Below are 11356 nucleotides of genomic sequence, written 5' to 3'. Positions count from 1 at the left end.
ACAGATACAAAAATTGCATTTTATTAGAGGGTTTTGAATTATTATTGAAGCACTGCTATGCTGGCAAGTGAGAAATGCTCAGGGCCTTAATGGATGGGAAAAGATGGCTGTGTCAAAGGAGGAAAGATGAATGAAGGAAAGAATTCCCTTTTCTACTTCTCCAAATGCACAGTTCATTTGCCAGAGCTGGTATTTTCCAAAGCTGGTGGGCTTCTCTGATCCAAAAATCAGGCAAGAGGTTTCTCCCCCTGGCTGGATTCCTCTGATTCTTGGGAAAAGAGGCTCTTTCACAAGCTGTCGCATTGTTCTCCCTTTTTCTGTAGCATCTGCTCCTGCATTTTTCGTAACATTTCCTGCATCCGACGGAGCTGGGAAAAGCAATGGAGAAATGAAATTTGCGCTCATGATGCAGCCTGAGACTATTAGGCAAGAGTGGCTGAGATTTGGGTTGGGAAGTTGGTGGATTACCCTGGGCACAGACAATCATCCAACCTGTACCTATGGTTACTAAGGGAGCAGGAACCTGCATTTCCCTCTGTGGCAGGCAATTATGAAATATATTTGTCTTCTGTGAAGTCCTTGCTGCTGCTGTCTGAGCTTGGTTGTTTCCTTACAGATGTTTCATTACCCAGCTAGGTAACATCCTCATGCTAAATGTCTATGGTTTAGACCAGGGGTCTCCAACCTTGGTCACTTTAAGACTTGTGCACTTCAATTCCCAGAGTTCCTCAGCCAACTCTGGGAGTTGAAGTCCACAAGTCTTAAAGTGACCAAGGTTGGAGACCCCTGGTTTAGACATTCACGCCATGGTTATCCCAAATGTGTAACACAGTCCTTTCAGCAGTTCCAAAAAGGTTCCACACCCATTTGCACTACTCAGTGCAAATTTCAGTGAATTTTAGCAACAGGTTCCTTGGTTGTGAGCTCTGTGCCTTGCTTTTTTTGGCTTTTTTTTTCTGCCTCTGAAGCTTCTGAAACTCCATTTCAGAAAAAACTTTTTTCTGCTTCCGAAAGCCTCTAAAACAGCTTCAGAAAAAAAGCCTCTGAAGCTCTGTTTGGGGCTTTTTGTCTGAAGCTCTGTTGGGAGCTTAGTTTCTGATGCTTTTTTCAGCCTCTGAAACTTCCGTTTGAGAAGCTAGGCATGGCTACATTTGGAGTATAAGACACGCCCAGATTTTCATCCTCTTTTGGGGGAAAAAGGTGCATCTTATACTCTGAAAAATATGGTACTCAAAATTTCTGCTACTGGTTCTCCAGAACTGGTCAGAACCTGCTGAATACCACCTCTGCTGTAAAGGCAAGGGGGTAGAGATGTTCTTTCAAACTTGCAATATTCTGTCAATATAATCCTAGAATAAAATAAAGTTGTGCGTGGATGTGTTTCTTGTCTGGACAACCTGGCAAGACTGGCAGATTGTCAAGGGATCCCCTTGCAACTTAGATGGAAATCAAGCAGGAAAAATGAGTGGAATGTTGCAGAGGTCCATCAATTCTCCTTTGCCATCAACCCTCTCGCTTGCATAGTTGGAAAATTCAGTCCATCAGGGAAGTGCAAAATATTTGCAAAACGGTCCTGTTTCTCTTTGTGACTTACCTCTTCATCCTTCTCACGAATTAATTTTTCTGTCTCAGACATTGGCAGGACAGGCAGGTCAGTGGCACTCTGGCGTGACAGTTTCCTAGCGAAACAGGAGTTTTAAATTTCACTGGGTCACATTCTTACTATGTATGTATCTATGATTTGCTTATTTATGCTTTACAGGTAGTCCCTGACTTGCAACAGTTCATTTAGTGACTGTTCAAAGTTACAACAGCACTGAAAAAAATGACATGACTGTTTTTCACAGTTGCAACCTTTGCAGCATCCCCATGATCATGTGATCAAAATTCAGATGCTTGGCAACTGATTCATATTTATGACGGTTGCAGCATCCCAGGGTCATCTGATCCCCTTTTTGTGACCTCCTGACAAGCAAAGTCAATGGGGAAGCCAGATTCACTTAACAACCAGGTTACTAACTTATCAACTGCAGTGATTCATTTAACAACTGTGGCAAGAAATGTCATAAAATGGGACAAAACTCACTTAACAAATATCTCACTGAACAACATAAATTTTGAGCTCCATCGTGGTCGTAAGTGGAGCACCACCCATGTTTTTTTCAGATTTGGCAACTTTTAAGATGCATGGACTCGTAGAATCCCCCAGCCAGGGGCCATAATTCCCCACATCTGCCCTATGTCATACAATGCCAGACAGTCCCTTGATTCATTCTTGACATCCTCATCTGAGTTCTCTTAGCTAAATTCCCATTTTGCAAAGTCCCAAAGCGGACTTACGCGCGGCTACTGCGATCCCGAGCCCCGGGTCTGGTGAGACTCTGAATGTACTGTGCGCGGTAATTTTCGTAATGAACTTCGTGGGTCACATCCTTCAGGTCCTGCATATGAGTTTGAATCAACATGTTCCGAAGTTTAAGGAAGTCGCAGTGAGCAGCGTTCTCCACTAGGGGAAGAGAAAAGGAGATCAGTACCGTCTTTGACTTCCTGCAGCACAGCGCCCGCTGCTGCCCATGTCACTCTTAAAAAGATTTTAAGAAATCTTAAAAAAGATTTACCTTCCACCGTTCCCCACGCATACTCTCTTCCCCGAAATCCTTTGCCCTTTAACTCTCTGACCACGTGGCTAGATCCAACAACAGCAAAAGGGATGCTTCTCTGCAGAGGAAAAACGTTAATCAGATCCTTGGCTGCCTTAGCTAATGCAGTGTTAGACTTTGGCCACTTGAAGAGGGGTGGACTTCAACTCCCAGAAATCCCCAGCCAGCATACAATGCTCTTACCTTCATCTCGGCATCCTGAGCTTTGAACACTTCGTCTTCATCGGAGTCACACTCAGGAAATTCATAAATGCAGATGCTGTTGGCTTCTAATTCCTGCCGAATCTGTAATTTTAAAATAGCCTTGAAATGTATCTAGGGACAGGATGGTGGGAATTTAATGCTGGGGTTTTCAGGTAGAATCAGGCATGACTAGGGGCTGGATGGGAGACCAAAGGAAATCTTAATAGGGAAATTTTTAAAAAAAAATCATGCTGGAAGAAGCCAATGTAATGACACTTAGGATCTCCATGGTCCCAGCATCCCCATGGTCACATGATCAGAATTTGGGTGCTTGGCAACCGGTATGCATTTATGACAGATGCAGCATCCCTGGGTCATATGATTGGCATTTGCAACCGGCTTCCGACAAGCAAACTCAATGGGGGAAGCCAGGTTTGCTTAATGACTGCATGTTTCACTTAACAACTGCAGTAATTTGCTTAACATCCATGGCAGAAAAGGTCATAAAATAGGGCCCAACTCTCTTATCAGTCACTTAGCTTAGCAACAGAGAATCCCAACTGTGGTCATAAATCAGGGACTATCTGTAATACAGGCAAAAGGGGTCTGCATTTCATTTTATTTATTTATTTATTTATTTATTTTGTCACAACAATATATGTAAGTATCATACAAAAAGATTATATAGTATATAAACATATATATGAGTAAAAATGAGGTATAAGCATACATACATACATACATACATACATACATACATACATACATACATATATATATATATATATATATATATGAAGAAGAAGAAAAAAAGAAAAACAATAGGAGAGGAACGGTAGGCACGTTTGTGCTCTTATGCACGCCCCTTATGGTCCTCTTAGGAATGGGGTGAGGTCAATAATAGAAAGTTTTTGGTTAAAGCTTTTAGGATTATGGGAAGGGACCACAGAATCAGGTAAAGTATTCCAAGCACTGATGATTCTGTTACAGAAGTCATATTTTCTGCAATCTAGATTAAAGCGGTTGACATTAAGTTTAAATCTATTGGTTGCTCTTGTATTATTGCAATTAAAGCTGAAGTAGTCTTTAACAGGAAGGACATTACTATAGATGATTCTATGAGTTAAACTTAGGTCTTGTCGAAGGCGACGGAGTTCCAAGTTTTCTAAGCCTAGGATTTCAAGTCTGGTGGGATAAGGTATTTTGTTGTTTTCAGAGGAATGGAGAACTCTTCTTTTTTAGATTACAAGGAAAGAACTCTTTCCTTGTAATCTACGACATTTATTCTTTCTTTTCTTGCATGTACCTTTTCTTTCTTGTGCTGCACTTCTTTCGGTGTCAAGCAATCCGCTTTTCCAATCACAGGCAGAATGTTGACTTTGTCATGGATGGCTCGGAGGAATTCTATATCCAACGGGCGGAGCCTGTAGCAAAAGAGGAGAAGCCAGAGGTTTGACTGCCCTTGGAAAACATCCTAGATCCATGATGGAGAACCTATGACATGCGCTTGGTTGTTCGCTTCCAGACATTTAATTACCCTACTAGGTAACATCATCAGTGATAGTGGGTGTGGCATTTGCTCTCTGTTTATATACAATGGCTTGCCCTGGCTGTGTTGAACTAAGCTAAGACTTGGTCTACCTTTGGAGATACCTGGTCCTCCCAGGAGACCAGGGGCGAGGCTCTCACCCACTTTTCACTCTGTTTTACTCCTAAACTTGTGTGTATCGTACCCGTGCCCAAAAGGCGAGAGGACGTAGAGGCAGCAATGAACACGGCCATCCTGAATATTCTTGCGGTCAAGGCCGCTCTCATCCCGAAAATACTGTTCAAACTGGCCATCAATGTAATCGGCAATTGGTTTCCAGCTGTAGGATAAAAGGGAAAGAAAGAGAGCTAGTTTGGTCTAAAGCTTAAGGCACCAAGATAGAGAGCAGGAGACCGTGAGTTCTAGTCCAAATTCACTTAATGACCACCTGATTCTCTTAACAACTACTGTGTTTTACTTAACAACCGTGGCAAAAAGTATATCATAAAATTGAATTTGGCTTGCTTAAAAATGGAAAGGAAATTCTGGCAATTCTACTGGTTGTAAATTAAGGACTACTTATAATCTTGTTTCTTATTCTCTCCTTAATGGGTTTTTTTTCAATACCTCTCCCAAAGTCATCTCTAAATCTGTTTGCTGTAAACTCAGCCTCTTTCCAATCAAGATTCTGTATACATTTTTTTTAATAGATGTTATCTTGTTTGGTTTTCAAACACAGAGTTAAAACATAGACATGCCCTGAGGTTTATACTGCCTTATAAAACTTTAGTAAGACCACACTTGGAATACTGCATCAAGTTTTGGTCACCCCATTATTAAAAAAGAAGTTGAAACTTTGGAAAGAGTGCAGAGAAAAGCAACGAAGATGATTAGGGGCCTGGAGACTAAAACATATAAAGAACGGTTGCAGGAACTGGATATGGCTAGTCTAGAGGAAAGAAGAACAAGGGGAGACATAATAGCAGTTTTCCAATATTTGAGGTTGAGGGGCTGCCACAAAGAACACAAGGGCATATCTATTTTTTGTGCTAGAAGGCAAGACAAAAACAATGGATGGAAACTAACCAAGGAGAGAAGCAACCTAGAACTAAGAAGAAATTTCCTAACAATGAGAACTAGTGAAATAGATTGCCTTCAGAACTTGTGGCCATTTCATCACTGAAGGCTTTTAAGAAGAGACTGGACAGCCATTTGTCTGAAATGGTATAGGTTCTCCTGCTTGAGCTGGGGGTTGGACTAGAAGACCTCCAAGGTCCCTTCCAGCTCTGTTCTGATTGATGGATTGATTGATTGATTGATTGAGATGCAAATAATAATTAATATACTTAATAGGATCTCCAAGATCCTTTCCAACTCTGTTATTCTCTAGGTGCCTCTTACCACTCTGTATTGTCTATTGCATCTCCAAGTCCTGGAGTATCAATCACTGTCAGCTTGACTTTCACTCCTTGTTCCTCAATATCTACTGCATGTTTGACAATTTCCAGAGTCTGGGGGATCCTGGCTGTGAAGCAGAAAACAGGAAAGCAGGACCAACACTGAGGTCTCCTAATCAGGTGACTCCTCCAGGCTCATCTTCCCAAAATCATCAGATCTGCTCTCACCTTGCGCATCTGGTATCACTCGGTCCTTATAGACATCAGTCAAGAAAAGGCTGTTGATGAGAGTAGATTTTCCCAGGCCAGATTCTCCTACAGAATGAATGCAGAAAGTTTGACTACAGGTAATCCTCGACTTACGACTATCGTTGGGACCAGAATTTATGTTGCTAGGCAAAACAGTTGTTCAATAAGTTCAGCTCAATTCTATGTCCTTTAGAGAATTGTATTTAGGTGTTAAGTTTAGAGAATTGTATTTAGGTGTTAAGTGAATCACACGTTAAGCAAACCCAGCTTCTCCTTTTGACTTTGCTTGTTGGAAGCCAGCAGAGGTGGAATTCAGCTGGTTCAGAACTGGTAGCTCTAAAGATCAGCTGGCCCCGTCCACCCACCCTCGCCCTCGCCCTATCCTGTCCTTCATTTCCTGCTTTCTAGCTCATCTCAATCACACGGCATAGCTGCTTCCCCCCCCCCGCCCCGTTCTACTTACCATTGCTGACTTGGAAGGTAAGCAGCTGAGCTTCTAAATGCTCCATTCCCAGCTCTGCGTGCAAGTGCCTTAGACACATGCATGCGCGCAAAGCACGCGCTCACCTAACCGGTTTTTTAAACCGGCAGCATTCCATCACTGGAAGCCGGTTGGAAGATCACAAATAATCCTGGGATGATCCTGGGTTGCTTCAACCATTGTAAATGCTTTGTTGCCAAGTGCCCAAATTTCAATCACCCAAGTACAAGAATGCAAGAACTGGTTGTAAGTCACTTTTTTTCAATGTCGTCGTAACTTGGAACAGTTACTAAATGAATGGTTGTAAGTTGAGGACTATCTATATAGAGGTTTAAGGGCAAGTACAAGTTAGGAGTATGCAAAAATCACTGCTTTATGATGATGTATCGGGTGAGTTGCCATTGGCTGGGGTCTCTGACATGCTAAACAAAGCCAAGCAAATGGTCAACATAATGTATAACGTGCGTGAACTCAGTCTCTGACCTGGTCTAACTAACATCTAAACATCTAACATACTACATACTACTAACTTACTACACATCTGGGTATCTTTTAAGGCTGAAACAAGGTCCAGGGTATAATTTATGATAGAAATGAATCAATGACCCAAATGCAATAAGAGAAAGCCTCAATTTTACTTTATCCTGGCCCTGATATTTAGACTTCCATTGGGTTAGTGGAAGAAGCAATGCAGGTAGCCCTTGACTTACAACCATCCATTTAGTGACCGTTCAAAGTTACAACGGCACTGAAAAAAGGGACTTATGAACATTTTTCATTCTTATGACTATTGCAACATCCCCTTGGTCATGTGATTAAAATTCAGATGCTGGGCAACTGGTTCATATTTATGATGGTTGCAGTGTCCTGGGATCATGTGATCACTTTTTGCAACCTTCTGACAAGCAAAGTCAATGGGGAAGCCAGATTCACTTAACAATCCTGTTACTAACTTAACAACCACAGTGATTCGTTTAATAACTGTGGCAAAAAAGTTTGTAAAATGGGACAAAACTCACTTAAATATTTCATTTAACAACATCAATTTTGGGCTTCATTGTTGTAGATTGAAAACTACCCTTATATACATGGATATATATGCATACACACACACACACACACACATGTAGATTGTTCTCTAACATAGCACCATAAGATAGTACTAATTGCTCTTGAGATTAGTACTATAAAAATTTAAGAATTATGAATACTAGATGTTAATGGTATTCTCTCAGATGCACTGATTTCAAAAGTGAAAACTGTCTGTTCTTAACCAGACAAGATATCGACAAAATAAGACTCCACCCATTTTCACCATCTTAGATTACAGTACAATGGGCAATTCTGGAAGGAGGAGAAAGAGGGGAAGGAGAAAAGTTCCATTAGCTTGCTTCAATGAATAGCAGAGGAAAGTTGTGCTCCCACTGGGTACCAAGTGCTTTTTCTGAATCTAGCTCTTGTGTTTGAATGCTGCACCACCACAGAACATAGCGTGCCTAAATCGGTTCAGGAAGAGAAAACAGATGCAAGAGGCAAGGACATGTCCTGGGAAGAGAGCAGCTGGGCTTGGTGAGCTAAGCTGGGGAGCAGAAACGTTGGCATTTCCTCCTATGGAGAAAGCTAGTGGTGTAACAACTTACCTGCTACCATCAGTGTGAAGTCAAACCCCTTCTTCACGGTCTTCCGGTGGACCTGGGTGGGCAACGTAGCGAAGCCAACGTAATCTTTCTCCTGAAGGCCAGACAAAGAAAGGTCATCTCAAGAGTTCCTGCTCCTGAGGAAAGACGATGAATTTTCTGGGTTCTCTTACCATAATGGATCTCTTGCTGAAGCGATGAGACACGGCAGGAATGTCTGCTGCGTGCGTACCTTACTGCCTCTGCCTGCCACTTCCTGTGGTGGTGAAACAGGAAGCCCATTTTGCATCTACATCAAGGCCTCCACATCCCCTGTTGTTTGCCTGGCTTTCATTTCCTCCAGTTTCTACCTGCGGGTTGCCTTGCACTGAAGCTGAAAATACGCTCTCCTCGAAATAGTATCTGCTTCTTTCATCTGTCCTGCTCATGCCTAACGGACGTTCAGTGTCGACAACTTACAGCTTACAACCATAACTGAGCCCAGAGTAACAGTTATATGTCATGCTGGTTGCTAAGCGGGTTCACCACACGACTGCGTCCAATTTTATCGGGGAGTGGGGAGTTTGTGGCAATTGTTAAGCTGATATCATGATTGTTATTCTCAATCGCGTTATACAGTTAAGTTTAACTGTAAACTTAACCACTCAAACACCGTGGTGGTTAAGTTTACAGTTAAGCGAATCCATTTTAGCCAATGGGCATTTTCTGCCAGGAATCGAAAGTAAATACTACAAATTTTCGTGGTTGTACGACTGCAAAAGACGCTGCAGAAGGTCGTGAATTTAGGTGGGTTGCCAAGCACCCAAAATGCAATCCCTTGACCCAGGAGGAGAGGTGATGGCCATTGCAACTTAAAACGGAGCTCTGGGGAGGTCCGTTGTAACTTTGAATGGTCACTAAGTGACTGGTCATAAATTGAGGACTACTTTTACTGACCTGCATCCCTTTTTCTGCAGTGAGAAAAAGGCCTGTGGATATTTGACAGATGTTTTAAAAGCTATTTATGGGAGAACCAGAGAAAGGCAGTGAAAACAAAATATAAACAAAACCACAAATGGATGTCAAGTTGAGATGGCTACAGACTTGCTTCAAATGCACTCTGGTAGAAATAGTTTTTCATGTTCTCAGACACTGAGATGATTTGCTTCTTCTACTTCCAAAAGGGTCAATATAAAAAGATTCCAAATCCTCAAAGTTCCAAAAGCTCTTATTTAAAAAAAAAATTAAACGTTAATTCCTTCTACTTTCATTTGAACCCGTATGAACCATGTGAACCGGTTCTCAAATGTCTGAATTTTGATCACACGGCCATGGGGATGCTGCAAAGGTCAGAAGTGTGAAGAACACAAATCACATTTTTCAGTGCCGTTGTAACTTCTAAAGACATTCCAGATCCTCAAAGTTCCAAAGCTCTTATTTTTTTTAAAAATTAAACACCGATTCCTCCTCCTTTCATTTTCTATCTTTTTCTTTTGCAACTATTTTTTTTTAAAGAATAATTAAAGAATTTTAAAGAATTTTTAAAGAATACAAAAAGCAGGTTGTAAACATCTTGATTTCATATGATTCAACATCTATATGAAGCCGCTGGGTGAGATCATCAGTGGCTTTGGGGTGAGATACCAACTGTACGCTGATGACACCCAGCTGTACTTTTCCACCCCGGGCCACCCCAGTGAAGCTGTCGAAGTGCTGTCCCGGTGTCTGGAAGCCGTACGGGTCTGGATGGGGAGGAACAGGCTCAAACTTAATCCCTCCAAGACGGAGTGGCTGTGGATGCCGGCACCTCGGTACAGTCAGCTGCAGATGCGGCTGTCTGTCGGGGGTGAATCATTGGCCCCGATGGAGAAGGTACGCAACTTGGGCGTGCTCCTGGATGGTCGGTTGTCCTTTGAAGACCATTTGGCGACCGTCTCCAGGAGAGCATTTTATCAGGTTCGCCTGATCCGCCAGTTGCGTCCCTTCCTGGACCGGGATGCCTTATGCACAGTCACTCATGCTCTCGTTACCTCTCGCCTGGACTACTGCAATGCTCTCTACATGGGGCTCCCCTTGAAGAGCACCCGGAGACTTCAGCTAGTTCAGAACGCGGCTGCGCGGGTTATTGAGGGAGCGTCTCGGAGCTCCCACATAACACCTATCCTGCGCAGACTGCACTGGCTACCTGTTGTTTTCCGGGTGCGCTTCAAGGTATTGGTTACCACCTTTAAAGCGCTCCATGGCTTAGGACCGGGCTATCTACGGGACCGCCTACTGCCGGCTTCTATCTCCCATCGTCCGGTACGCTCCCACAGAGAGGGACTCCTCAGGGTGCCGTCAGCCAAACAGGGTCGACTGGCGGCCCCAGGAGGGCCTTCTCTGTGGGGCTCACACCTGGAACGAACTTCCCCTCGGACTTCGACAATTACCTGACCTTAGGACCTTTCGCCGCGAACTTAAAACTTATTTATTTTGTATGGCTGGACTAGCCTGGTTTTTATGTCTATTGGATGGGTTTTTTAAATTTTGTTATTTTACGGGGGAGTACGTTTTTTAACATTTTGGGCATTTAAATTAGTTTTTTAAGGGATGTTTTTAATTATTGTGTGTATTTATATTTTATCTGCCTGTTCACCGCCCTGAGTCCTTGGGAGAAGGCGGTATACAAATAAAATATTATTATTATTATTATTATTATTATTATTATTATTATTATTATTATTATTATTATTATTATTATTATTATTATTATTATTATTATTATTATTATTATTATTATTATTATTATTATTATTATTAAACCAGAGCACATCGTCACATTTATCCTTCCAGATTCAGGAGAGTCAGGGACTGCAGCTCAGCATTCAGGTGTGTGTGTGTGTATGTGTGTGTGAGAGAGAGAGCTTGGCTTATTTATTGCCCCACCAGCTTTTCAAGCCTCAGCTCTCTCATGTTGCATTAGAAGAATTCCAAGGTTATTCTGTTATTCTGTGTTTTCCATGCTATGCCGTATTTCGAAATGTGGATTTTAACTCACCACATCTGATGTCTGTCTTTTCCATTTGTCCTTAGTTTACGGGTAGTCCTCAAGTTACAGCAGTTCATTTAGTGACCTTTCAAAGTTACTACAAAACTGAAAAAGTGACTTATGACCATTTTTCACACTTCTGATAGCTGCAGCATCCCCCCACCCACCGCCCCTGGTCATGGGATCAAAATTCAAACACTTGTCAACTGACTCG

At 42.2% G+C, this 11356-nt stretch overlaps 1 protein-coding gene across 5 annotated transcripts in view; it reads right to left on the bottom strand.

The window, feature by feature from the left end:
* The window catches only part of SEPTIN1 (septin 1), a 52513-nt gene continuing 41157 nt past the window's right edge, over positions 1-11356 (bottom strand). For 2 of the 5 annotated variants that reach the window (XM_058179460.1, XM_058179459.1), the window contains 10 exons: positions 8139-8229; positions 5997-6083; positions 5773-5896; positions 4577-4711; positions 4150-4267; positions 2844-2945; positions 2619-2718; positions 2341-2506; positions 1595-1679; positions 1-368 (listed from right to left, as the gene is read on the bottom strand). In XM_058179460.1, coding sequence (XP_058035443.1) covers positions 288-368; positions 1595-1679; positions 2341-2506; positions 2619-2718; positions 2844-2945; positions 4150-4267; positions 4577-4711; positions 5773-5896; positions 5997-6083; positions 8139-8229 — 1089 coding nt within the window. In that variant the 3' untranslated portion in view covers positions 1-287. Of the gene's footprint in view, positions 369-1594; positions 1680-2340; positions 2507-2618; positions 2719-2843; positions 2946-4149; positions 4268-4576; positions 4712-5772; positions 5897-5996; positions 6084-8138; positions 8273-8308; positions 8392-11356 lie in introns of all 5 variants that reach the window. The other 3 variants (XM_058179462.1, XM_058179463.1, XM_058179461.1) reach the window with 2 other exon arrangements.

The sequence above is a fragment of the Ahaetulla prasina genome, chromosome 4 (assembly GCF_028640845.1).
Source record: "Ahaetulla prasina isolate Xishuangbanna chromosome 4, ASM2864084v1, whole genome shotgun sequence".
In the NCBI taxonomy this organism is placed as follows: domain Eukaryota; kingdom Metazoa; phylum Chordata; class Lepidosauria; order Squamata; family Colubridae; genus Ahaetulla; species Ahaetulla prasina.
Note: the sequence above shows the minus strand (reverse complement) of the source record. Positions and strands in the feature narration are given on the sequence as shown.